Source organism: Psittacula echo (genome assembly GCF_963264785.1).
Source record: "Psittacula echo genome assembly, chromosome: 6".
NCBI lineage: Eukaryota > Metazoa > Chordata > Aves > Psittaciformes > Psittacidae > Psittacula > Psittacula echo.
In genome coordinates this window covers 23,880,626-23,908,183 of record NC_137743.1, presented here as the reverse complement: position 1 = coordinate 23,908,183, position 27,558 = coordinate 23,880,626, and the positions used below count along the sequence as shown (strand labels likewise).

Genomic DNA, 27,558 nt, shown 5'->3' with positions numbered 1-27,558 from the left:
AAGGGTTGCACTCCACCATTTCTTCTGGGAACTCTTTTAACTTTCTTCTCTACTGGAAAAGCACATCTTATTTCAAGGTCCAAGTTGGTTTAACTTCGGTTGTCATGCTCTGAATTATGGTTTTACCAGCAAGATAGAAATGTCACCTGTAGTAAATCCCTCAGCAAAGGAGCAGACACTTTAAGGTACTTAAAAGGATCAATGCAAGCTAGCCAGCAAGCAGCCCAACTTCTGAGTTTATGCTAGATTGATTTTACAGAAGAGGGGGGAAAGCCAAGGCCCTATCCCATGCTAATTCCCTTACAGTACCCAGAGGATCACTGCGGGTCTCCTCAGAGTCAGAAGGCCCAGTGATCAGTTGTTCCACACTGAGGATGTACTTCAGAGAACAGATCCCATCATTTAGCAATACAATGGTGCAGCTTTGCAGGTCACCAACCAGAACATTTCCAAGGTCCAGGTGCTCCTTTTCTGCCTGGAATACAAACCCGCCATGCAATGGTCACTAAGCATGCAGTTGAGTGTCACCACCACTCATCTCACCACATGCTGATCCTTTGGCACACACAGTGCAGTGCAAAGGGCACCCTGCTTTGTGCAGGATGTGGCATCCCCTGTGAGATGTCAGAAGAGGGCTGCAAGGGCTCAACCCGTCCTCCACATTCTTTCTCCTCCTGTTACTTAGGCTGCTTGCTGGACAGGATGAAGTGTATTCAGGGCTGTAAGGACACTAGCTGGCCAGCTGTACTTGGGGCAAGGGCTGAGATAGGTCTGCTGGTCCCTCCTTGACTGCATTAAGAGTCTCCCTCTCTTCTAGGTAGTTGTCCACTCACATGCAATTTATAGTGACTCAGTGTCTGTAAGACATTACCACCTATCTGTCCAATGTGATTGACATGGGGCAATGACTTACTAAGTATTACTTTATTTAGCTCTGGTTCCTTAAGAAACTTGCCTGAAAATGAAGATCTGCAGATAGTAAGAGGAAAGCCAGGTGGATATGTGCTGGCTACACCACTTGAACAGTTAGGTCCACTACACTTAAAAATCAGACTGATAGCAGGACAAATGGAGAAGGACAGCAAACAGAATGAGAGGAGAGAGCTCCAAGTCCAAGGAGCTAAATAGCTTGCTTGATTGAGTCTGGAACAGAGGATTTGAGAGCAATCCCAGAGGGTTTGTGCAGGTTACATTTGAACTGGCAGGACATCTACATCATGCTGTTGCCATTAGGCTGCCAGAATCAGTTCTGTCATCTCCACTGAAAGCAACAACTGGGAATTTTGCTGTAAATCCTTATTACTTGCCTCCAGTACAGATTGTGCAGAAAGGGGAAGCCCAAGACCCCCATCTTACCCTAGTATTCCTTCATACTACCCAGTGAGTCCCAGTTCCTTACCCTGATGGTGCCCAGTGCCCCCTCTCCAACAATCCTTAAGGCATAACGGACAGTTTCAGAACACATGGAGTCTGTGGTTTTTCTCCTCACAAACACCTTAGCTCGCAGCAGATACTTGATCTCCTTGTCAGGAGTAAAAGTCCATGCCTGAGACTGAAATCACAAAGGGGAATGAGAGTGCTCACAGGAGCTCCAGATCAGAGCCAAACTTATACACCACATCAGTTGCATTCAATGCACAGTCACTTCCTCTCTTACAGATAACCTAGGCCTCTACAGACAATTCTGGAGACACTCTCACTTCAATCCTTCACCATCATTGCCTGTGTCAAAGGTTCGTATTGGGAATGCATATTCAGATATTCAAAGCCAGGCTTTGGAGATGTGCTAGTCCTCACTAATCTGAACTCAGGGAATACAGTAGAAGTTTAGAACCTGAATTTACGGATGGGAGAACAGAAGAAAAAAATCAGAAACCTCTTGTGTTCTCATTTTTCTTCTGTCTATTAACATCTGGTGCATGACAAAGTTGCTGCTGTGTTAATGCCAAGTCCCCTGGAGTGTATCATTATCTGTTAACCCTGTTTAAGACCCGTTTTGTTCTGTAGTCAAGGACAGTGTCATCATGTTTGGGAAAATCCACATCATAGAAGTCAGCACAACTGCAGATACTGGCTAGCAACCCCCACTAAGACAGACAGGTATTCTCCAACTTTAGCATTTATCACCAAACGATTGGCAGCCCTCATATTTCTGCCCTAGATATTCCACACCTTTATTGTAGAGAACAAAATACTTGGCAGAACTTGAACTTACCATGGCTTCGTAGGGCTGGAGGATCCCTGCAGTGGGACTGACAGACAGGATCTTGCTGTCAGACTGACGGATCTTCCATATGAAAACCATGGGTAGCCTTGTGCAGTTTTTTATGGTATACATTCGTGTAAAAGAGGTCCCTATATAGACAGGTTTGAAGTATAGATTCCCTTCACCTTCTAAGAGCAAATTAAGGGACTCCCCACAACTGTGGAGAGCAATTTCCTGTAGAATCAAGAGGAAAAGTATCACACATTAGCTTCTGGGGACACCTTGCAAAGACGTTGCTCCTTCCAATAGAGAAGCAAGAGCAAAACTGGGTCTGAGGGAGAAGGGGAAGGACTTTAGGCTGTGCTGTCAAAGAGGGCCTTGCACACAGTGCAGTACGTTCTAGGAGATGGAAACCAAGGGAATAAGGGGTACAGGGTGTCTGGCAGCACAAGCACCTTCTATCTGCAGTGTTGACCCTGCCCTGAATTTTGAAGGTATTCTTTCATTCCTATTTCCAAAGGGAAAAATCTAAACTAATCATTAGGAGATATAACAGGTATCACTATGAAAAGGGAAGATTACAAAGGAACAAAGCTTTGCTCACTATCTTCTAATTCCCTCTCTGTACCTTGGTGTATCCAGGGTGAGAGTTCAGCTGCAAAGGCAGGACATGCTGCTGTGAAAGTGTGTTAACTGGGTGGGTGGAGAGAAAGAAAATCTGGTGGCCTCCTGGAATGATGTATCCTGAGCAGGGCTTGACCAAAAGAGAGGAACAGGCAGCTTGGTTCACACTGAAGGTTATCAGAGAGGTACCAGTGTTCAAGATTAGCATGCTGCAGTAGGTATCTGTGTTAGGAGCCACAGGAGGAAAAGTCTGGTGGAGACAAGAAAGAAGGATTGTTTGCACTGGGTTAAGAAAACAGCTTAAAGAAAAAGCTTTCACTGTATTGAATTCCAGGTTCCAACAAGCATTGTCCTGAGTCTATGGAAAACTTTGTAGGAGCTTCTCTTCAAAGAAAGAAAGGAAATCACCCAAGGGTATGCAAATTATGGTCTTTTCCCTTCCCACACTGGCCTTCATCTTTCATAGGCTCATGGGACCAGTGAAGCTACTTCCCATTATGCAGTGCATTCTGTTCATCCAATAAGTGAGCTGCATGGATAGTGACCTCCTGGATTAAGAATTCCAGAAGACTGAAACTTACTCCAGCTCATGCATATCAGATACAGGCTGCATGTCCTGGACTACCTGAGGAGATTTTCTAAGAGATTCTCAAGATCATTTTTACCACCTAGAGAGACAGATCTTACTTTGTGTCATAGGAGCAATACTTTCTTGTGCTATAGAAACATCAAGAAGAGTCAGGGAAGCTTCCACTCTGCCTTGCAACTACTTGTTTTCCATAAGTGTGGGTTCTGTGTGCTGCCCTCCATTTGCCTATGTGCATGCAGAGTATTTGTGGCTCCTGGGAGGGGACTAAACACCATTGTCAGTGCCTATATCCACTTAAACAGAAAGGAAGGTGATCCCAAGAGCTTTCTTCTCAGAGCTAATGAGATGCTCAGTGAATCCTGACAAACTGGAGGCTGGGAAGTTAATGCAGGAGAAGGACCATCCTATTTCTGTACTAAAGCAGGAGTCTTCACACCATCAGAAACCACCTAAGCCACATCTAAGGATGGTGCAATGGACAACAACTGAAGATTTCATAGGTAAACACTGAGCATCTATGCAAAGATCTGAATGTCACTCACACACACCTTGGGGACATCCAGGATGTACTGTGGGATGAAATGCTCCCGTCCTTCTTCAAACGTGTGTGCTCTCAGCTTGACAGTCAGGCACCAGGGTGGACAGATGGTGGCATCTTCCTCAATGTTGTTGTAGTGTCTCAGCATCTGCAGGCATGCAAGGAACAGAACAGAGTGCATGCAGGAAGGGAGTGTGGCAGGGTGCCTTCAAGTGCATTCAACATCACAAGCAGCAGCAGTTTGTTTCAATGACATTCTCTGGGGCTGAGGAATTTACTTTTTCAGGGAAGAAGGGCTAACCAATGCTGGATGAGGAACATGAGTGCTGCTTTCCTAAAGAAGCTGTATTTTAGACCCAAAAGACCACTGAATGACTTTCAAGCAGAAGGACTCACCCAAGCTACTCTGTGGCACTTGTGTAAAGGTTGCCTTAAGGGAAGGGTCTACAGATGCTCCTCTAGTGCAGTCTGAGATACTTGCAGATGCTAAAGTTAGCACTCAACAGTAAGTCACTGAAAATAATCGGCTGCCCTTTAGCTGAGCCTAAGAAACCCCTGACTCAAAGGTTACTCTCAGATAACCTTCACACTGGCTTAGAAGGGAAAAAATGCAAGAGTAATCAACAAAGTAATGAAGATCTCTTTCACCTACCGGGATGTTTCTAGGTGCTAAAACTCCTGCAATTGCAACCTTGTGTGACATGAATCCCACATCACATGGGAGGAAAGGCTGCAGTCATATACAATGCCTTCAGCAGCTTTACTTGTGGAGGGCCAGACACAAAAAACAAGTAACTGCTCATCACTCAGACCACAACAACCATTTTTGTGCAGGCTTCCATCCATGCTAATAATGCAGTCATTCACAGTAATTCCTCCTTCAGTGAGAAATTCCTTACTTCACATTCACTGGGAGTAAGAGCAAGTGTAATTGTCTGTACAGATGAGCTGTGGCTGCTTTGCTGATTTATCTTTGCCAGGACACAGGTGAAGGAGAAATTTTAACCTACCAGTGTATCAAAGCAGTGGCCAAAGGAGTTAGTGAAGATGCCAGTTTGCCAAATTCAAAATAAAAGGTTCCATTTGAATTTTAACTCCCCCAAAAACCTCTAGCTTGCAAACAGTTGTGTGCTAGGCACTCTCTGTCAACTGGTCTTAGTAATTTCCACTAACCTTGTAGAAGGCAAACCCTTCCAGCTCCGCTGCATAGAGAGTGTTGAGCTGAGTGGGCTTGAAAATGACACAGAAGGCTGAAGACTTCAAAGGTGGGATGTCGCACATTTCAGGGCTCACTTGGAAGGCACTGCCATGGCTTAGAGTCCAGAAAACAGTGATACTTCCTTTGGTGTGATTGGTCACACAGAGAGGAAGCGGTTTTACCTTGTGAAGTGGCAGGCAGCAACCAAAATCGTACTCCCTGGGGCTGACACTAACATGAGGGGGAAACAAGGCCATGTTGCTGGTTTCACCATCGTAGAAATATTCACTCATAGAGTCAACTTCAAAGTATTCCTTAGGAGGCTTGTCCTGAGGGATCTACAGGATGGAAACATCTGAGTGTGAGCAGGGAAAGTGTGCCTGTGGGAACCATCAGGCACTACAGTCCTGATTGCCCTCACAACAAGAGGGCATGCATTTCAGTAACAGTTTCCAGGACAGGTCAAAGTCTAGGCTTCAGGGAGACTCCTGTTTGCAAACCAGTCCTCAATCTGAAACTACACAAAGGAAAAGAAGACTCTGTGACTGAGTTAAAGCCAGAAAGTGGCTTAGTGCCTGAGCACTAAGATAGTGTTGGTATGTGCTGGGAACATTAACTAAAGAAATCATTTTGGCTCCTGCAAGTCCTTCTAGATCTGTTTGGCCAATGCAACAGAAGCTCAACATCTGCAGAGAAGAGCATGGAAGAATCTTATATTCCAGAGAGGATAGATCATACCTCTGGGAGCAGCATGAGGGCTCCCTTTTCATCCATCTGCAACTGCCCATCCTTCAGCATTGCACTCACAATATCAGGGGGGTAGAAGGTCAGTCCTCTCACCGTGTTGGTTCGGTACCAGGAGAGGTGTCTTGCCTGAAGGATGGCTGGTTTAGCTGTGTCTGAATGGCAGGTACCAAAAAAGTCCACATACAAGGGTTCCTGAGAAAACACCAGAAAGAAAAAGAAATAAACAGCCCTTCTGTGATGGCTTTGAAAGTTACACCATCCCGGTATCTCATTTCCCATGCCTGGGAAAAGCTTATTTTATGTGGCCCAAGAACTTTCTTGAAACTCAAGTGAAAGTTGAAGATGCTGAGGGCACAGCTGTGCAGCTAAATTTAACTCAGATACCTAAACAAACAGGAGCCACTGAGGGTGCACTTCACCCTACCCACAAGCATTACTGACTGCCTGTTCACATCAGCCCCCTAACTGCTCATAGGAACCTGCACCATGGGGTTTCTGCTCAACAAGAGCTTGGGTCCTACACTTGAGTCACAACAACCCCATGTAACAGGCTTGGGAAGAGTGACTGGAAAGCTGCCCCGTGGAAAAGGACCTCGGGTGTTGTTCAACAGCCAGCTGAACATGAGCCAGCAGTGTGCCCAGGTGGCCAAGAAGGCAAATAGCATCCTGGCTTGTCCAGCAGGACTAGACAAGTGCTCTCCCGCTGTACTTGACACTGGTGAGGCTGGACCTCCAACACTGTGTTCAGGTTTGGGCTCCTCACTACAAGAAAGACATTGAGGTGCTGGAGTGCTGGAGTGTGTTCAAAGAAGGGCAACAAAACTGGTGGAGGGTCTAGAAAACAAGTCTTATGAGGAGCAGCTGAAGTAACTGGGGTTGTTTAGCCTAGAGAAGAGAAGGTTCAGGGAAGCCCTTATTGCTCTCTACAGCTACCTGAAAGGTGGCTGTAGTTTGGTGGGAGCTGGTCTCTTCTTCCAAGTAAAAAGCCATAGGAAGTGAGGAAATTGCCTCAAGTTGCATCAGGGGAGGTCTAGATTGGCTATTAGGAAAAATTTCTTCACTGAAAGGGTTGTCAAGCATTGGAACAGGCTGTACAGGGAAGTAGTGAAGTCACCATCCCTGGAGGTATTTAAAAGATGTGTAGATGTGGTGCTTAGGAACATGCCTTCGTGGTGGACTTGGCAGTGCTAGCTTAATGATTGGACTTGATCTGAAAGGTCCTTTCCACCTTAAATTATTCTATGATAGGTATCAATGGAAATGCAGTTAAAAGAGATTTCTAGGGGCTACTGAGAAAGGCCAGGCCTGGTGGGTTATATTGGAAGACCACTCTGAGCTATCACAGCCATAAAGCCACCCTTTGCCTCTCATACCTGATGGTGGACAAGGCACACCACTCTGCGGTGATAGCTGATGGGATGAGTGGGTCGAAAGGTCACCTTCAACACTAATGTTGTTGTGCCCTCCAAGACTCCACATGGACGATCCAAGGAGAAGACGCTCCCTGTGACACCAATATCAAATTGGTAATAGGCTGGGACATCTGAGGTGTTGCTGATTTCCAGCATCCGCATCAAACTTTGCCCAAGATTGATGCAGTCAAAGTCCAGCGAATCTTGATGCAGGGATACCAAAGGACCTAGCACAATGACAAGCAAGACAGATCCGGAACCTGTCATAGCTGTTTCTATCAACATGTCACAAGCCACTGCTGCACTTAACTGATCTTCCCAAACCAGAATCACCTCATCAGCAAACCCACCAGTCCTAATGTCCAGCAAACAGCAGGACACTCACTTCTAACAGTCTCACATCTGTCTCAAGCAAGTATAAACCCCAAATGGTGCACCAGGGACAGCCTGGAGCTGAGCAGAAGGTAAGTCTGTGAATGAGGGCTGTGACAGTTCCTAGTCCTTCCTCAAGCACTAGCCCTTCCCCTGCAGTGCTAAGACGACGACAGGGAGAACAGGGGAGGCTTTCACTCTGGTACCTTTACATGAGCCAGTCACTTTCAGGACAGTCTGCAGGAGGTATCCAGCAGATATGACAGTGAAATAGTCAGTACTGTGCTCTCCTACTATCTGAGGCTGAAATCGTATGTACAAGACCAGCTTCCCTTTGGCGGGGACAATGCCACGAGACACATCACAGGAGAAAACATGATCTTGAAGCAGAGGATCTTCTGCTCTTTCTATCCTACATGGTGCATCAACCTGCAAGTGGAAAATAAATAGGTTAACAAAAGAGCCAACAGGAGCCAGGATGGCCCTGAATGCAGGATACTAACCAGTGAAGAACTGGGTTTTCAGCAGAGCTGACCACCAAGAACACCAAGATTACTGCAGCCCAGCACGGAAGTGCTGTGCAAACCTCTGCCACCCTGTCCTGCTGGAGCACTGGGAGTACTGCTGGCAGCAAGCTCCCACAATGTGCTCAGAAGTCAATGCAGCAAAATAACCTGGTGATCTCTGGAGTTGGAGTGCCCCTCCTGGTAGGGTGGAGGATGGCTCAAGGTGACTCCAAGGGCCAAAGTAGCCTAAGTGGCTGATGTGAATGTGGGACAGGTAGACAACAGGTACTTCCACCCACAGTTCCACCTTGTCTGCGGATCTTTTCACAAAAGAAAGGACTGGCACTCTGGTACCTTCCTCAAGTCCCTTAGAAAAAAGGATCCTGGTCTTTTCATGTGGATGTTGACCACCATTGCAGTGTGAATCAGAGCAGTACAACAAATAACTAGGTCTTTGCCTCTCCTGAGCTGCAGAGCCTGTGGAGCACTCAGCACTGCTCAGCATGTTAGCAGTCTCTGAGTACATCCATCTTTTAATGGGTTGAGCTGGTACAGAGAACAAGGTGCACAAATGCAGCCCACTTGACTTTCAGAGCAGTTCACAGGGCTGCAGTCCACTGAGGACAGCAGAAGATCCATCAGCAGCCTGGGACACATGCGTGTCAATTTAAGACTGCCACAACTGTCACACAGGACTGATGGGCTTGTCCAGGGTGAGTAGGAGAGCTGCAGGGTGGGAAGGACAACAATGGCTGCTGATCTGGACCAAGCACAGTGGGAAGAAGACAGGAACTGTCATACCATGCTGCACATGGATGTATTGCTAGCACTGCAGCTGGAAGGCAAGGTTGAATGGCCTGGTTGGTAGGGGAAGGCTCATCAGCTCTGTTTTACTCACATTCCCATTTGAGTTATTTTCACAGCATTAAGAGAGATACTCAAAACCACATATCCCAGGGAAGCATGCCAGCATGCCAACTTCTCAGAAGTCTCCCTCTCCACATACCACAGACATGTTGAAGATTTCTACACACTTCTCCACAGTTGTCCCCACTGGCACTGATCCAAAGCACAGCACATCCTGAAACTTTCCAGGTTGTACACCTTCTTTTTCTTCCCCTACCACATTCACCTGCAGGTAGGGGTATTTGGCTGTTAAAGGGAATAATATACTGGGTTAAGAAAAGTGGAATTTCCATCCCTTGAAATTCAACGCTCAACTGGACAAGCCTCTGAACAATATCAGGTAACTTTGAAGTTAGATCCAACTTTGAAGTTGGCCCTGTTTTGAACTAAACAATCTCCCTTCCAGCTTTAACTTACTAAACTCAGCCACATCTTTTGTCAGTAGCCATATAAGACACTTCAGGGAAGGACTTGCTAACCAAACCATTGCTTATTCTAGCTTGCATCCAGAAAGCTGCAGAAGTTTTCCTCCATCTCTCTGTCTAGCAGAAGCAGACAAGACAGACTGAGTGCAAAGACCAGGAATTTCTGGAGGTTTCTGCAGTGAACTCCTCTTGTTTTTGCCCCTCTGTCAACTTAAGCAGGCTACAGAAATGCTGGGTTGGCCAAAGCATGCCACAGTGCATATCAGATCCTGTGTCTTTTCAGATCATGTTTTCAAATGTGCAAAAGTACATTAGAGAATTTCACAGGGCACTATTAAACCGTAGACTTCATTTGCTCATCAGTAGGCTGAGCCAACTTTGGCACAGTCTCAGAGCACAGCACCTCCATTTATCTCTGTGGAATGCTATTCCATAGTTCGGGATGATACACACTTCTTTGAATGTTAAATGCAATAGGGACTCACACAGGGCTTTTAGATGGATAGTCCTCTTCCATTTCTCTTCACTTCCAAACCAGCATGTTGCTGCCACATCATACACTGCAGCCACCTTGGGTTGGAAGACCACTTTGACCATGCACTCAGCACCTGGGTTCAGTATACTGTAGTCAGGAATCATGTAGAAAGGGCTCGGTGTCTCCCAGTGAAACACAGTGACGAGATCACTAGGAAATGGAGATACATCTTAAATAGACAAATGTATCTATAGCTGCCTGTGCAATCACACAGAGGATGAACCTTCCCAATAGGTTATTCAGTTAGGACGTGAAACAACCAGCGCTGAATGGCAGAATCCCCAGTGCACCTGGCCAAATACGTGATGATGGGAAGAAACTTGTCTGTAGTTGCTGCAAATGCTCTGTTCACACTTTCATGAATCTCAGCTATTACATGTAAGGACTCTATTAATGGCCATAAGATTTCTCAGCTTCATCATGTGACAGAAAAAAAAAAAAAAAAAAAACAAAACCACGAAAAAACTAAATCCAAACCAGCTCCAGAATGAAGTATTTGCTTTTCCTTCTACTTAATTCCAAATGAACATTTGTTCCTCTGTTATATGCCGAGGTGAAAAGAGAAATCCAAGCTGTTTTCAATACCTCATTCAGCTCTCAAGAACTCACTTGTCTTGTTTAATTTGTGAAAAGAACATGATACACCATCAGCTTTTTGTATTTTATTGATTCCAAGCTGTATGTTGCTGTCCATATCCTCCTCCACCACCCTGAACCTCTCAAATAGCACAAATGAATTCTCTAAGGGGAGAATGAATCCCTTGAAATGGTTTCTGGCTGACACCTTACTCTGTTGCAGGCACATGTGCTCTCAGTCCTTTCCACCCTCCACTGCAGCAGGGGAATTCTTTGGGGAGCACATTTCTGAGCTAGTAAAGGTTATTCTGCTCTTGCTGCAAATGGTTGGAAATACACCTCCTCCTTGCCTAGGCACTTTTTCACCACACTGCTTTCTGCAATACTGCCTGAATTACTCTCCTTCCCTCATTAAAATAAGACAGTCCTTGGTACTTGTGAATATCTTTGCTTCTAAATGATGACTCCAAGTGCCAGAATACTGCTACTACTTTGGGAAACTCCATGAACCTAAGAGCAGGCACTAGGAAGACTCTTCAACTTCTGTATTGCCTGCCTCCAAATTAAAAAGTTCAGCTCAAGCACCAGAAACTCCACTGCCATCCCTACAGCATCCCCGTGCTGAGGGAATATTGGTCAAGTCATAGAAAGATTGAAATATTTCCAGCTGAAATATTTCCAGCTCATCACTCCCCCTGCTCAGCTGAGCAGGCTGCCTTTGACTAAGTAGAAACCCAGACCTCTGCTTTGATTGTGGGAAGTTAATGGAATATCATGCTGGTCCCCAACTAGTTTACGTGCATGAAAAGGTTCTCAGCATATGCTGAAAACAGATGTGAAGCGCCAAGATGTGCCCATGGCGAGATCCAACCTGCACTACCATTTCTGCTGCCTTTTCTGCCATGAGCTCAGAGAAAGCAGAGGTCTGCTGCCTGTCAAGTCAGCCAGCAGATCCAAGAACAACTGGAAGGAGCTGCATTCATTGGAGAGTCCAAGAAGGTGGCAAAATAGAATCATAGAATAGTTAGGGTTGGAAAGGACCTTAAGATCGTCTAGTTCCAGCCCCCCTGCCATGGGCAGGGACACCTCACACTAAACCATGCCACCCAGGGCCTCATCCAACCTGGCCTTGAACACCACCAAGGATGGAGCATTCACAACCTCCCTGGGCAACCCATTCCAGTGCCTCACCACCCTCACAGTAAAGAACTTCCTCCTCATATCCAGTCTAAACTTCCCCTGTTTAAGTTTTAACTCGTTACCCCTTGTCCTGTCACTACTGTCCCTAATGGAAAATCCCTCCCCAGCATCCTTATAGGCCCCCTTCAGATACTGGAAGGCTGCTATGAGGTCTCCACACAGCCTTCTCTTCTCCAGGCTGAACAGCCTCAACTTTCTCAGCCTGTCTCCATACAGGAGGTGCTCCAGTCCCCTGATCATCCTCGTGGCCCTCCTCTGGACTTGCTCCAACAGTTCCATGTCCTTTTTATGTTGAGGACACCAGAACTGCACACAATACTCCAAGTGAGGTCTCACAAGAGCAGAGTAGAGGGGCAGGATCACCTCCTTCAACCTGCTGGTCACGCTCCTTTTGATGCAGCCCAGGATACAGTTGGCTTTCTGGGCTGCGAGCGCACACTGAAGCCGGCTCATGTTCATTTTCTCATCGACCAACACCCCCAAGTCCTTCTCTGCAGGGCTGCTCTGAATCTCTTCTCTGCCCAATCTGTAGCCGTGCCTGGGATTGCCCCGACCCAGGTGTAGGACCTTGCACTTGGCATGGTTAAACTTCATAAGGTTGGCATCAGCCCACCTCACAAGCGTGTCAAGGTCCCTCTGGATGGCATCCCTTCCCTCCAGTGTATCAACCGAACCACACAGCTTGGTGTCATCGGCAAACTTGCTGAGGGCGCACTCAATTCCACTGTCCATGTCACCGACAAAGATGTTGAACAAGACCAGTCCCAACACCGATCCCTGAGGGACACCACTTGTTACTGGTCTCCAAATACCTGACAAAACAGAAAGAGGCTCTGCCCAGCCACATCTCACTCACCCAGTGTTGCGCACAGGGAATGTTATCTCCATGACATTGTGGACAGCACAGGTAGGCAACTGGACAGCAGCTGGGAAGGATAGATGGGGGTGCGGGAGCGTAGCACGCAGGGTGACAGAGAACTCACCCTCATCCTTCTTAAAGCAGATGTTGTCTTCATACTCCCTCTGCACAGAAAAGCAAGGGGATACAGCAGTTAGATGGGCTCCAGCTTGCAGGTACTACAGCTCCTCCCATACACACCCATCACCTTCATCTCTGAAAGTCTCTGGGAAAAAAACATCAGTAACAGAGGCACCAGGGGAGGTCCCTGTGCAGGAAAGAGAGCATCTGAAGAGCTCAAAAAAGGCAGGCAGTGAGGAAAGTGCTCAGGCATACTCCTCACTCTGTCAGGGAACACACAAACACCCTCAGAATGAGCAGTTGAAGTCCACATTTGTTTCACTTGAGTTGTTTTGATGCAGAAAGATTTCTTTCAGTGTTTTCAAGATCTTCATTCAGCTAAACTGAAGCATGCACAATATTTCTTTGAGCTTCACAAACACAGAAATATTATTTTGATTAAGTGCTTTGTCAGCTAGAGACCTAGGCAGATAACACACAGCTTAAAGAGGCAGCGTTGACAGCACTGTGTACAAATAGCCCCAGGACATCTGCTAACCAGCCGAGATAGAAGGAACTTCAAGATACATGTCTTCCATGCTCCCAATTGTTACCTTTCCTGAGTATCAATTATACAGCTAAGAGACCTTGGGCACTGCAACACACACAGTCCTTGCTCTCTCTAAGAAAGGGAGCCTCCTGCTCCACTGATTGACACGGTGTAGAAAAGCTATTCACTGAAAATTGAATGAATATGAGCTATTTCATAAAGGGAACACTGAACAGTTCAGAAAATCATGACGCTAAAGGAGCGGGGTACTGGGAATTTATCCAGTGATCACAGTCTGTGCCTAGGACTGAGATTCACATCAAAGCCATACAGCTGGGGACAAAAGCCAGAGATCAGCACTCAGAGCCAAGACAGACACCAGAAACAAGCTGAAAATCAAGAAAAAAGGGATGGGAAAAAGAATCAAGAATCACTGCTGTTAAAAATAAAGCTTAAAGAAACCCACCCCATCCAAAATAAGGGAGGCCCTTCACATATGCGTTATAGAAAATCAGTAGCCCTTCAAAGTACAGGCTTTGGGGTTTTCTGTAAGAAAGCAGAGAGTGAGTCCCTCAAACCAAGGTTCTGCACTCAAACCACCCAGCTGAGTTTCCCTGGAATGAAACCAGATGTGGACAGTTCAAGCACTTTATCTTACTGATTTCATGGTCAGAAGCAGCACATGAAAATCTGGGAGTACTTTTTGTGAGGATCCCTCTCACAGCTAATGGTAAACTCTGCAGAGAAGTCAGGGGTTAGGGCTCCCTCAGGTGCTGACAATGTGGGGAGAGCAGGAAAATCCCACTTCCCAGCCTTTCTCTGCTAAAACTGTCCCTAAAGGCCCATTCATTCAAGTGAAAATAAATCAGAAAGGACAAGAGAGGCAGAGGTCCACTGCCCCTCTGGAGGCCAGCCTGAGCACTGAGAGCAGTTTTGATATTGCCACTTTACCTTTTCAGTGGGCCGGAAAACGATGGGCAGAGTTAAGGACATACCAGGTCTCAGAATGATCGGCTGTGGAAAAACAGTGAAGAAGAATCTCGTGGAAGGACACCTAAAGAATTCAATCAGAACAAGATATTTTGTCTGAGGGCATAGAGCTTTGTTAAGTTAAACAGCACAAAAGAGAATGAAAAACATCAAACCCTTCAAACCTCACAGTTAGAAGCACTTCACACACCTGTACCATGGTAGTAAATCAGCAGAAACAGGGGCAGAACCCAGGTGTCCTGAAAACCCACTCCCAGCTCTAGGTACCTATCCCTTCCTTGAACAATATTTTACATTCCCAGACCATGCAGCATGAGCAAAACACATTGGGCAGAAACAGTTTCAGAGCAGAGAGGGTCACAGGGAGTGCTGGAGTGGCTCAACATCCAGTGGAACTCCCGGGAACAATGGTTTTAGGACACACTAGTGACTGGCTGGCATACATCCACAATTAAAATCTCACCAGACTGGAAATGCCTCACAGACAGAAGTATCAGCAAAACAGAATTACAAAAAACCAAACCAAAACAAAAAAAGATGTTTAATTTAAAATACTCCTGCCAGAAACAAGGGCTGTAATTCTGAAGCTTCTGAATTAGCAGGTTTCTCTCATGCTACATAAGTGTACATGTGCTGTCTCCAGCTGAATCTGAGAAAAGGTGCTGCTGGGACTGATGGAGCAGGAGGGATGAAGATTTAGTGAGAGCATGAGCAGAACAAAGGAGAAGGAAACTTCCACGCACCTGTAGCTCAGCTTCTGGGTTTTCTCATGAACATTTTTCAAGATCAGGTGTTTGATGGTTTCTTTTCCAAGCTCCCAGCCATGCCACCTGAGTGTTTTGGTCACCTCAATGCCCCAGAATACGCCTTTCTTCTTCTTTGCCTTTCCTGCAGACAGCTTAGGGTGTTGCAACAGGGACATTAGGAGTTTGGGAGGGAGGGGAAATCACTCAAACAGCTGTTTCCCTATGCTAAAAGTTCCCGACTCCAGCAAAAGACTGGAGGAGCCGCTTTGCGGCAAAGCTGCAGGGGTCCGGAGGGGACACCTCCTGGCCACAGCCCAAACAACAGCTTCTAGAGGATGCCAAAAACGAGTGAAGGCAAAGCCTGAAGAGCTTTTTGGTTTTCTCACCTCCTTGCCCTGCCAGTAAATCACCGCACTGCAAAGGCACGTTTTGCTTCTCCACTCACCTTCCTGACGCAACCGTAGGACAGCCTCCGAAAAGTGTCAGAGTTCTGGGGCTCGCCATGTGCCTGAGCAAGCATCTGAGAAACCAGAGGGAAAAGTCCTCACACGCTGCTCCTGTACCCAGACAGCCTCTGCTGCACAGATCTGGGTGCTTCCAGAGACCCGCCGGCCCTTCCTGGAGCTCGGGGTGGCACACCTCCCTGTAGTGTCCCCAGTACTGTCCCCATACTGCCAGCTGAGCCCAGCCTCACTCACAGCTCAGACCTCTCTGGCAGAGCTCTCTTAGGCCGTTATAGCACTGTGAAGCCCATGATAGACCCACAGAGCCCAGTGCAGCAAAGCCCTCTCTACAGTCTTGCCTGGCCCTCTAAAACTCCAGATCGATGGCTGTGGCACGGCCTGTTCCCTACAGCACGAGCCTGCCCGGCTTCCTGAGGCACGGCTCAGTCCCCTGTAACCCTGCCTGGCCACCGGTGTCGAGCCCGGGCCCCGGGCCACCGCCACCCCCTGGCCCACACGGCCCGTCCGACTCCCTCAAGCCCTGCCCGGCCCCACCTCTGGTCGAGTGGGATCCCACAGGCCCACCGAGATTCCTCCCGGACCCGGCCGCTCAGCGCCACGGGGCACCGGCCCGTGTTGCCACGGGAACCGGACGCGGCGTCGTCGTCTCCCGGAGCAACGACGGCGGCCGCCTCGGGTCAATCCGCGGTGACGGCTGCCGGCGGCGACCGCCAGGGGGCAGCAGAGGGACGCCGAGAGAGGGAGAGATGGGGTGCACGGGGCAGATGGAGGGGTGCAGGGTGGGGGGCTCAAATTGGAGGCGGAAGGGTGCAAGGGGCGGATAGGGAGCTCTCATGGGTGCACGGGGCAAATGCAGGGGTGCAGGGGGGAAATGAGGGGTCTCAGAGTGCAGGTGGGAAGTTCTCAGGAATGCAATGTGGGAGCTGAGGGGAGCAGGGACAGATGAAGGGGTGCAGTGGGGATATGGGAGGGAGCAGATAGTGCAGGGACAGATGGGGACCTGGAGTTGATTGAGGACAGGGAGATGGAGGGGGGCAGGTGGTTGATGGAGGGGTGCAAGGATTGCCAGGGTGCAGGAGAGAACTCAGGGCTGATGAGGATGGATGCAGGGGAGGGAGGTAGCATACAGCTGAGTTAACAGATGGGGTGCCATGAAGTACGTGGGTGCACGGGATGGGTGGGTGAGGAAGCTGTGAAGCTTAGTTGGGGCCAAGAGGGCATACAGTACAGCAGGCTGGAGAGTACTGGTGTAAGAGTGGGTGGGCACCTTAACTAGGCCAGATCATCCTGAGCTCCTTGGAGCATCGGTGACACAAATAAGTTGTGACCACTGCCAGAAGAAGTTATGAGGCCAAAACAGGCAAAGGGACACGGGGGCAGCCCTGGCTGCACAAGCCCATCCCAGCTATGATTTCCATAAGGTACCACCACCACCACGGGACACTCCTGCATCTTCCCAGTGCCCTGGATGGCCCTCAAGGAGCAGGAGGACCCCCGTGTCTTTAGTGAGGAGGGCCAGATAGCCCTCCTGGGGTGTGCAGGCAGCAGTGGGGTGGGTAGCAGGACTGGACATATCTCACAGCGCAGGGAGGGTGCCAGGGCAAAGGCAGGAAGGAGATGCAGCTTTAATGGCATTTGTCAATGTTTACAACATGAGTCATCCAGCTCAGCAGCTGTAAATCAGCGCCCCAACTTCTCCAGTATCAAATCGTGTTCTCTGGCCCCCCAGCACTGGATGAGTGCCTGGCTCCTGCAGAAACAACCTCATAAATAACAGCAACAAAACAAACCTTTATGCAGCCACAGCAGGCCTGTGTGCACCAGGCACAGGATGAACATCTCCCATCCATCACTTTAATGATTGCACTCTGGAAATTACACCTGTCATGGCCCATCAAGGTGAACGTTTTAAGCGTGTGACATCCCTTCAGCTCCCCTCCTCCTTCCTGACACTTTTGTTGTTGCTGTTGTCGCTTTCCTTCTCTCCTTTTCCTCTCTGCCCCTGCCACCATTTCCCCCCTTCTCACCCCCAACCCAGTGTGTCCAGCTCCAGCCCGTGGTCCTTTCCATGCTCTCCCACTGCTGCAGGGCCAGGCTGTACATCAGTCGAGTGGTAGATATCTTTGGCCCTGAGGCTCCAACAATCATGGGCTGGCATCTGCCAGCATCTCCATGCCCAGTCCTGTGTGCCTGCTATCAGGGGCACAGCTGCCCTGGGGCAGTGGGCCTTTCCTGCCCTGCTATCCCTGCAGGGGTAATGGTGAGGAATTGGGTACCATCCTTTCCTACTTCTCTCACCCATTCTCCTTTCCTTCCCTGTCTTTCCCCTCCCCTTCTCCACATTTACTTCTCTCCTGTTCCAAGTTAGACCAGACATCACAGGCTCCTGGCATTTGGTCCCTACTCTGGCTCACATCTCTCCCTTTAGAGCAACAGCTGCACCTCCCCAGCACCAGAACTTGTCCGCTGGGCATTGCCAGGGCCCGGACACCTCCTGTGTGGACAGTCAGGCCCTGCCATGCACTGGGATGGGTTGCCTGGGGACAGGGGACTTGGGCACCAAGGATGCACGAACCTAGGGGAAAGCTGCTGAGCTGCCAGCAGACATTGTTACCCCACAGTCCTGTGTGTCCTATCCATCCATCCATCCATCCATCCATCCATCCATCCATCCATCCATCCATCCCCATGCTCTTCCAATATCTACTTCTCTCCATCCATCTGTCTCAAAAGCATCACATCTATCCCTCTGTCCAGGATGCTGCTCCACAGCATTCCCAGCCCCAACCCTGCAAGGTGACAGCCCCACACCAACCCTCACCTGCTCCATCCATTGCTGACCGGCTGCTGGAGGTGACATGGGGCTCCCCAAGGGCTGCTGCCTTTCAGCAACTCCCACCTCACGGCAGGTTCCGTGGGCAGGCAGCATCCCTGCCACTCCCAGGCAGGGACAGGGAGAAAGTGACATGTCTCACTGGTTCCTATCAGCCAGGCAATAAAGCCATTATTAGGGCAGGAGGTGATGGAAGAGATGCTTACTTTCCTCCTCTTGCAGATGACATTGGAGATCTGCCAGAAGCCTCCAGCATCCTGAGGACAAGGGCAGCCTGCTCACTTAGAGGCAGTCAGGGCTTAATCCTGGTGCTTCTAGCAAGGTGGCAGAGGGTGTCCATTATCATCCTCCTGCCAGGGGTTGATTTGAGGCCAGTGAGAGCCAGCAGGGTTCCAAGATGATCATAAAATCAGCCCATGAAGGGACTCAGAGAGATTCAGACATCGCCATAGAAAAAGTGGGGCTTACCCCAGCAGTGAGTGCTCACAAACAGCCTGAGCACCTCCCTAAACCCAGGAGGGCTCCATCCACATCTTACTCTGGGGCAATGCCATTCCGATACAACCAGACTAATTGCAGCATGGGAAACAGCACTACCTTAGCCAATTAATAACCAGCTCTGCTTTGCAGAGCTGACAGTTTAGGTTTGTCCTACAAGTGCAGACCCCACCAGGGACACTGCAGATGCAGGAGGAGGCAGGGCAGGCTGCCATGCATCCTGGGCATCCTCCTTCCCAGTCCTTCATGCCGGCAAGGGGAAGGGCAGCTGGCACTGCTCCACTCGCTGTCGTATCTGCAGGGAGGGGCAGTGCACAGTTGGAGTAGGGTCCAGGGTCTCTCCCCTCCAGCTGTGTTGTGGGCTGCCAGCTGTGCAAGTCTACTGTCCCCACCCTGCTCCCCACAGACCCTGGCACGGCACTGCAGTGCAGGAGAAGGGCAGAATCTCTTGTCCCCTAAAGAAGAGCACAGGCATCCGGATAACAGCTTTATAGGGGAGGGATGTGGGGACTCCCTCAGATACACACAGAGGAATAATTACGAGTTAAATAGGATCCAAACACACATAAGTTAAAGGGGGGGCAGGAGCCCTGCAGCCCCCCCGACTCCACCGAGGCACAGTCTGTGTCTGCCAGCAAAGAGACCCCAGACACCGCAGGCCAGCCCCTCTCCCCGGCTGTTTTCATCTGCCTTTCACAACACAGAGCCTATCTTCCTCTCCGTGGCACCCATCTCATCCTCCTCCTCTTCCTCGTCTTCCTCATCCCCCGAGCAGGAAGAATCCGGGCCACAACCGAGCTGGGCGGCGCTGCAGTGCAAGAAGCCCGAGCCGGGGCTGCACCCCATGAATTCGGGGCTGTCTGTAGCTTGTCCCTGGGGCTCGTCGGACAGCAGCTTCTCGCAGGCTTTGCTGAGCCCTCGTTGCTTCTCAGCTTCCACCTGAGCTCCCTGCTCCTTGGCTTTGCGGCTCCGCTTCCACTTCATGCGGCGGTTCTGGAACCAGATCTTCACCTGCCAAGAGAGCCCCGAAGGAAGAGTGTGTCCCCTTGCTCCATCCTGCCCCCACTCACCCCCTCTCCTCACCTTCCCTGCATGGAGGCCCTCCCAAAAGCCCCTTTGTTGCGGGGCATCCCGTGGTGCTGCAGATCTGTGCAAAGAGGCTGAGGTTGTAATGGGGAGAGGAGTCCTTGTGGGGGCTGCTCACTTCCCCCTGCCAGACTTCTGCAGGATGCCCAAGGACATGAACCAGGGCATGTTCGTTTTAGCTCCACAAAAAGCCCCCTCCCACAGTGTGGTGAGGGATGAGAAGGCTCTGAAACCCAAGCTGGGGGTGTGGGTGAAAAGAGGGGCAGTACTTCTGGGGTGCCCTTCACAAGAGAAGAGCCTGTAGCCCATCAGGCAGGCCTCTGTGGGAGACACCCTGGAAGGAGTGCTGATGGGGCAGTGGGATGTGGGGCTGGTGGCAGTCAAGGGAGGGGCATCACCGTTGCCCATGACCTTGACACTTCCCTCCCTGGCAGCTGTGGTGCTACACTCCATCCCCCTGGGATGAAGGTACCTGTGTCTCGGTGAGCATCAGCGATGTGGCCACCTCAAAGCGCTTGGGTCTGGACAGGTACTTGTTGAGCTTGAACTGGTTCTCCAGCTCCAGGAGCTGCTGGCTGGTGAAGGCTGTGCGAGGCCGACGGCACTTTCCCATCAAGCCAGACTGTGGGGCTGCTGTGGAGCAGAGAGCAGGTCAGGGGACAGCAGAGCTGGAGGGACATCCCCTCGGCAAGCAAGCCCGGGATGAGGAGGAAAGCGAGTGTCTCTTCCCTCATCTCCCACCCCAGTAATGGTTTTATTGCCTGGCTGATAGGAACCAGCGAGATACCTTATCAGGCCTCGATGTGCAGCTGGGATCAGTCCTGTGACTGGAATTAATCCTCCTTTTTTTATTGCTGGGCGTGCAGGTGGCTGCCCAACTGCCAGGGGCTGCAGGCAGGGCTGCCCGGGAGCCCAGCTATCTCCCCCGCAGCCCTTGAAGGCAGCGCGGTGCTGAGTCAGGAGGCAGCGGGAACAAAGGGACCTTTGAGAGTCCAGCGTGGGGTGGCTGCCGCACCGTGTTTGATCCCTGCTTATCTCCTCTCGGCTGGCTTTATTGTCTCCCCGGGGTTCAGCTTTTACTGCTTCTCCCAGCACCGCAGTGGCAAGCATACCCAGAGGTTTACAGCTGGGAGTACAGCGCCGGAGTGGTGGAGCAGGGGCACTAACAGGAAAGGTCCTTGGCACATCCCCACTGCTGTGTCTCAGGGCGAAAAACAGAGCATCATGGCCCCAGACATGTCCCTGCTTGGCAAGGGTCACTCAGGCTTGATCACTCTACAGTGCTGGGGCACCATCCACATCATCTCCCCCAGATTCCATCTTTGATCCCAACCTTCCCATCTCCAGAAGTGTCCACAGAGCCCTTCACAAACACAGCAGTGATGCATGAGGCAGGAATTTATGAAGGGGACAATAACCGATCGTGATCCGGGTTTGATCCCAAGTACCTGGATGCTGGGTGGAACAGCTCAAACAGACAGAGCCCAGGCTGGGCTGGGACTCTGCAAACTCCTCACGGAATGGACATGACCCTCCCCCACCTGCAGCCCCATGGTGCCAGGAGAGACAGCCATGGGCCAGTTAAACTAGGGACTAAGTAGAGTCATGCTGTGCCAACAGCTCTGACACACACAGACACAGTGTGTTATTTGGCACACAAAACATATACAAGACTAACTAGATGATCTTAAGGTCCTTTTCTACTCCAACAATTCTATGATTCCATGAAATGAGAGGCTCAAGATTTCTGGGACAAATATGAATGTCGGATGAAAGATGGCTCAGCTCTGCAGAGCTCAGCTGCCATCTGGGCTCTGGCTTGCTATGGATGCTCTGACTGTCCAAATCCTTGCTGGATACAGGAGACCAAATAGACCTGAAAAGGATCCCTTCAGCTAGGAAAAGGAGGTGCCACTGGGACCAACACCTGCAAGGATGGAGTAGCACATGCTAAAATCTCTTGCAGCTCCTTCGGTGGGGGGAAGACCAGAGCTGTATCAGAAAGAACCAGAGGGAAAATTCATTCAGTCAGCATTGGTTGGGTCACAACACAAAGCAGCCCTACATATCTCTTTCTGGGCATGGTGTGTAGAGGATGCTTTGGAGAAAGAGAAGGGAAGAAGGTGTACCCACATCCCAGCATCCAGTAATCCGAGACTTCTGTGCTTTCTTGAGCTAGAGGCTGTTTTTCCAGGGGTGAAGAAATATATTCCCAGCCTGAATTCCCCACCCCAATGCAGAAAGTGCAGGGCTCAGCTACTAGAACACTGCATCCTGGCTCTGGGAAGCATAGAAATCCTCCAGACCACCCTGAAAGGCTTCTCTGTGCCTCCTTCTGCAAGGTCACATGTGGCCAGACTAAAAACAGATGTGGGAAGAGTGGAGGACAGAAGAGAGTCTCGATCTCAAATGCAGCGATCTCTGTCCAGCTTCAGAGGAGGCAGGAAGGCAGCTTGCTTTAACAACACCTCCAAAAGACTCACTCTTGGCTGGGTAAAAGCCTGAGAACTGCTTGGTCTAACAAGGAAAAGAACAGAAATCTTGCTCAAAAGCCAAATAAATCCAAACAGGATATATCCCAAATGGCTAGCAATGAGCAAGCATCCCTCCAGGGCTCACCTCTTCCAGTCATTGCCAGCTGAGCTATGCCACCACTATCCCCATCACAACCAGCATCCCATGGAAAGAGTAACCTTTTGGGAATGTTCTCTCTCTTATCCAGCTCCTACAAGAAGACCAGTGACTGCCTCAGCATCAGACCTTTGCTTGCCAAAGGATTTCCTATCTGCCCAGCCATCTCCTCCAGTGCTACATCCAGGATCAGAGCTCATCTCAATATCCCTGGCAGGATAAATATCCCTGGCAGGATATATATCCAGCCTGGCAGGGCTTGGACCCCCGGTGGGTGCTCATCATTTTGCTGCAATATTGGTAAATAAATGGCTGGCCTGGAGCCAGGAATGCCCTTCAAGTCTGAGGCCAGGAGCTCTAGAAGGCAGCTGCCTCCTGGATAATTAGATAAAGCTTATAAAGAATTGTTGGTTTATTTGATACAGTTCCGTCTTCTTGATAACAAGGGTAATCCTAGGTTGATATTAACCCACTTGGTTTTAATTTGGTTTGTTTAGCTATAGTTCACTTAACTTTGTGGGCTGGCAGATAAAGGAGAGGAAATTAGCACCCTCACGGCCTTGGAGGTGTTCTCCCTAATGTCAGGGCTGGTGGGGGAGAAGCCTCATCAGCACTGAGGCAATCACCAGAGTCTTCTCCTGACCTGCTGGCAACCCTGATCATTACCCATAGGGCAGCAATTGCTACCTCTGCTGGTCCCTCACTTGCTCCACCATTAACCCTGGATTGCTGCTTGCCAACTGTTATCCAGGCCATGTTTTCTGCTGATGCCAGGCTCTGTGCACCTGCTGAGCATTGGAAGATGTTGCTTCTGGAAGCAGTTTGATATTTTTCTTGCCTACTGTCGTTGCCCAGCATAGCCCATCAGCTGCAGACAGGACCTGGTCTGGGCTTCAGGCTATCAAGGTGGTGAGTGCATGATGAAGAGCAGCAGTGTCTAAGGAAAGCCATGGAGCAGCAGGTCCTTCGTGGGGAATCCTTCACTCTTCCTGAGAGTTTGCAGCTGGATGTTACCACTCTCCAGTCCTACAACTCTCCTTCAGTGTGAGTCTCTGCACCTGGCTGTCATTGCCATGCTGCATTTTCATGCTGATAGCCAGGGCAAATAAATGAGAGTTCCCAGAAATACTAATAGGCACAGCACTCCAGTGCCAAATGCTCCCCCTGTGTGGTTTAGGAGCTGCTCAAAGCCCTGGGACAGGGATCCAGTCTGGGAGCAGCAGAGCCTGGGCAGGCAGTATCCCTGCTTGCTGCAGCGAGGGGATGGCAGGTGCTGCCCGAGGCTCTTCAGAGTCACCAAGTGAGGAACTCCCAGAACCCACTTGCATCAAAGCAGGAGCACTTCTCTGAGTGATCCCAGCGCCCAAGCCCAGGCCAGGTTAAGGGTTACTCAGTCTCAGACCATCTCCTTAGCATCCTACCTCCCTCACAGGCAGGTAAAAGCAGTGCAAGTGTGTGAAATGCATCCCGCAGAGCTTGCAATTTCAAATCAGGGGCTTTCTCCATCTCTAACCCTGACTGTCCCCAAGAGACTGAACCAGATCATGCCTGCAAAACATCTCTACACATGCAGCCAAAGAATGAATTAATTCCAGAGTTTAGTCCTGGAATCCTCTATAAACCATAGGGTGACTTCCCTCTGGGATACCCCAGAACATGCCCTAAAAGGCTTTCAGATTTGTCTATTCCAGCATTCTGTCCTGTCCACTACTACCTGGAGACCTAAACATGATCAACACTGGCAGCACAGTCACTTGTGCCCTGCAAACCTCAGCCAGGCAGGTCTGTAGGTCTGCCTAGGCTGGGTGTTGGGACAGGACACTGAGGAGCCACATGCAGCCCAGGAGCCCTGTGCCAGCAGCAGGAGTCTCCTGCCCAGCCCACCACCCTCTGATAAATGAGGAAGGGCTGTGGAGTAACATGGCCAGCACACTGGGGCAACACGAGCCCACACAGCTGTAATATACAGCTGAGACCAGTCCTGGTGACTACAAGGACAAGCCATGCTGCAAAGAGACCTGCTTTTGGAGCTTGCAGCAAGCCCACAAGAGGAAAGGCTCAGGACACACTTGAGAACCTAAATCCTCCCAGTAGGCATAAACAAGAATCTGAAGATGGACAATGAATAGGATCTGATTACACGGTCCTCATGGTATTGAGAATAACACAAAACAAGGACCAGGATCCATGGGAGAATAAGTGTGGAGGGGAGAATAGACCTCAAGTAAGCATAAGCCTACCAAGTTTCACGTGATGTTTGTGAGGAGGTACAGGAAGGCAGAGCAGCTACAAATGCAAAAAGCTTCATCCTTCTACTTCAGGAAGGCATGAGCTCAAGCTCTGCACCCAGCTTGGTCCCTCTGCTGTGAGTCAGGAGGACATGTGGAATTAAACTCTGAAAGCCATCAGAATGGAAACCTGACCCAGAGGAGATGGAAGAAGCTGGGTCAGACTGCTTTTTCTCCCCTGGAGCTTCCACCGGAGCCCAATTCAGTGCTTCTCACAAGACCCACATTAACACGCTCTTTTTGTGCACCCTAGCACAGCCTGAAAGCTCTTCCACAAGCTGTTCTCATGCAAGTGATTTGGGCTTTGGTTCCCTTCAACAGGGTTTTGGAAACAAACAGCTGTGGAGTAGATCCTGCACATGAGAGGGATTGGGCTGATTTACAATTGCAAATTTGGTGCACAAATATCTCTACATTATCCTAGCCAGAAGCTGTGCTCAAGGGCAGGTGCTGTGGTGTGATCCCACACTGGTGAAACACAACCCTGCGTGAAGCTACCGGAATGCTGATACCGACAGACCCCGTGAGAGCAACACAGCCTCTGCAGAGGAGTGGGAAGGTGTTTCACCACCTAACAAATAAAAGATTTTCTCCCCTTGCTCCTAATGATATGTTTGAAGAGTGCACACAGTCCCTAGCGCTGGACACTTACTTTAAACTCTAAGGTGCCACCGCCACTTCATAGCTAGACCTATCCTGCATGTAATCTCTGGGTTTGCATCCGTACAGTTAATTATTTATCCAGCCTTTTAAAATTATTTTTTCTTATTGGCTCCCATGTTACTAAGACACTGAACTCAGCTAATAAATCCATAATAAATAATAAATCCAGATACTCTGCCGGGGGTTTATCAATGAGCCACTCTTGGCTTATTGCCTACTGGCTGCATCTTTGCAGTGACCAGACCCTCTCTCACCACAGGCACAGGGCAGGGTGACACTGCCAGAGGTGGCAGTGATAGTCCTCGGTGGGACAAGAACCTGAATGACATTCCCCCACCCGCGGCCCATCACTGCAGTGCAGGATCCGGTGCCTGCCCGCAGCCCAGGCCGTGCCCACAGTGCTGTGTAGAGAGCATGCATCATTATTCCATGCCAGGAGGAACCGGGCTGGGCTGGAGCCGAGCACGCCGCCGGGCTGCCAGGTTCTCGCAGCTCCAGCCGGCACCGGAGTCTCCGGCCCGGCAGACCCGGCTCCTCGCCCCACGAGCGGAGCGCGGCAGCAGGCAGGGACCGGAGCACCGGCCCTTCCCCAGACCGGGGACCCGAGCATCCCTTCGGGCTCCAGCCCCGGCGGGAGGGCCCCGCTGCCGGGACCCCGGCGGGTTCGTTCCCAGCCGCACCGGGAAGAATTTATTCGTTTCCCGGTGCCGGTTCTGGCCATTACTTCTTTATTTTCGTTTCTTCCCGCCGAGACGAAGCCCGGCGAGCCCGGGAGCGGCTCGACTCTGACGGCACGCGGGCAGACGGTGCCACTCGGGGCCGTAGCCGGTTGCGGTAGGGCAAGACTTTGTCCTTCGGATTGGATTCCCGGGGGCCCGCAGTCGTCGGAGGTGTACGGAGCATGGACCCCCCGCCGATGGGACTCGAAAACTTGCCCTGGCTGGAGAGCAGGTCAGTGTGCAGCATGAGACCTACACTAGAGTCAGCCAGGAGAGCTAACTGCCCCGCCGGGCTCCGGACACTAACGGCCAGGAAGCCACGAAGGTGCGACCTCGGAGAGCCTCAGCTCTCCCGAGGGGACCTGCTCCCCGTTGTGCCGGCGGGGACCCCGGTAGTTGGAAGGGGCGACAGCTGCATCCTGCTCGACGGGAGGGTCGGTTCCCGGGTCACTCACCGTGAAAGTCGGAGAGCCTCGGCACCAGCATTCCGGCTCGGATCCAGTGCTCCAAAGAGAAGGAGCCGGCCACGGCCACCTTCAGGTGCTCCGCGCCGGGCGGCGGCAGGTGAGGGATGCCGGTGTAGGAGAAAGAGGGGTGCTGGCTCCCCAGGGCCGGGAGGGAATACACGGCGGACGGGTACAGGGCTGGCAGGGCGCCGAGCCCGGGGAGATGCAGCAAGCCGGGCTTGGGGACGAAGCCGGCCGGGGCGAGGGGCGCTGCGGCCGGGAGAGCCCGCGGTGAAGGGGAGTCGGAGCGCCCGGTGGGGTCGGGGCTCGCCACGGGGCTCTCGGTGCTCAGCCCCGGTGGGGACCCGCTCCTCGCCGGCTCTTCAGCCAGAAGCGCCTCGATGCGGAAGTTTTGGGACTTCTCCATGGGCTTGTGCATGACCCGGCCCCTTGCGGAGCCGTCGGGGTCCCCGCACTCCGCCGCTCCCCTGCCGGGGCACAGCCGGGCCGGGCAGCCCCCGGGCCAGCGCCGGCGGGACCCCGCCGTGCCGCGCTCCGCGGGGCTGCCCTCGGGGGCAGCCCTCCTTGCCGCTCCTCCTCTCGGGCACTCACTCGCCCGAAGACACCGGGGGGGTTTTAACCCTCCCTCCACCTGCCCCGGCTCCCCATTGGCTCCGCGCCGGCCCCCCGCCCCTCCGGCCCGGCCTCCCTCCCCGCGGGCCCCTCCCGGGCCCTCCCGTCCGGCTGCCTCATCCCCCGGCCACAGCATCAGGGACACTCCGGGGCCTGACCCGGAGCCCTCTGCCCCCTCCCCAGTCTCACAACCCACAGCCCTGGTGCAGACGCGGCTTG

The 27,558-nt window shown here is 51.0% G+C and overlaps 2 protein-coding genes across 2 annotated transcripts in view; both read right to left on the bottom strand.

Annotated features, from left to right (window-relative positions):
• Nucleotides 1-15,598, bottom strand: part of CFAP65 (cilia and flagella associated protein 65) — a gene marked incomplete at both ends in the record, with an annotated part of 32,852 nt that extends 17,254 nt beyond the window's left edge. The window contains 15 exons of the mRNA XM_080621193.1: nt 310-475; nt 1,400-1,552; nt 2,216-2,440; nt 2,835-3,080; nt 3,968-4,105; nt 5,131-5,493; nt 5,894-6,094; nt 7,276-7,541; nt 7,893-8,115; nt 9,199-9,344; nt 10,009-10,208; nt 12,691-12,857; nt 14,294-14,396; nt 15,076-15,230; nt 15,524-15,598. Of these exons, the coding sequence (XP_080477319.1) occupies nt 310-475; nt 1,400-1,552; nt 2,216-2,440; nt 2,835-3,080; nt 3,968-4,105; nt 5,131-5,493; nt 5,894-6,094; nt 7,276-7,541; nt 7,893-8,115; nt 9,199-9,344; nt 10,009-10,208; nt 12,691-12,857; nt 14,294-14,396; nt 15,076-15,230; nt 15,524-15,598 (2,827 nt within the window). The remainder of the gene's footprint in view (nt 1-309; nt 476-1,399; nt 1,553-2,215; nt 2,441-2,834; nt 3,081-3,967; nt 4,106-5,130; nt 5,494-5,893; nt 6,095-7,275; nt 7,542-7,892; nt 8,116-9,198; nt 9,345-10,008; nt 10,209-12,690; nt 12,858-14,293; nt 14,397-15,075; nt 15,231-15,523) is intronic.
• Nucleotides 15,599-19,566: 3,968 nt separating this feature from the next.
• LOC308222737 (uncharacterized protein) lies at nt 19,567-27,145 on the bottom strand (the record flags this gene model as incomplete). The annotated part of the gene is made up of 3 exons (XM_080621089.1): nt 19,567-19,884; nt 20,432-20,592; nt 26,716-27,145. The coding sequence occupies 3 exons, from the start codon at nt 27,143-27,145 to the stop codon at nt 19,567-19,569; spliced, it is 909 nt and encodes a 302-aa protein (XP_080477215.1).
• Between the last annotated feature and the right edge of the window lie 413 nt (nt 27,146-27,558).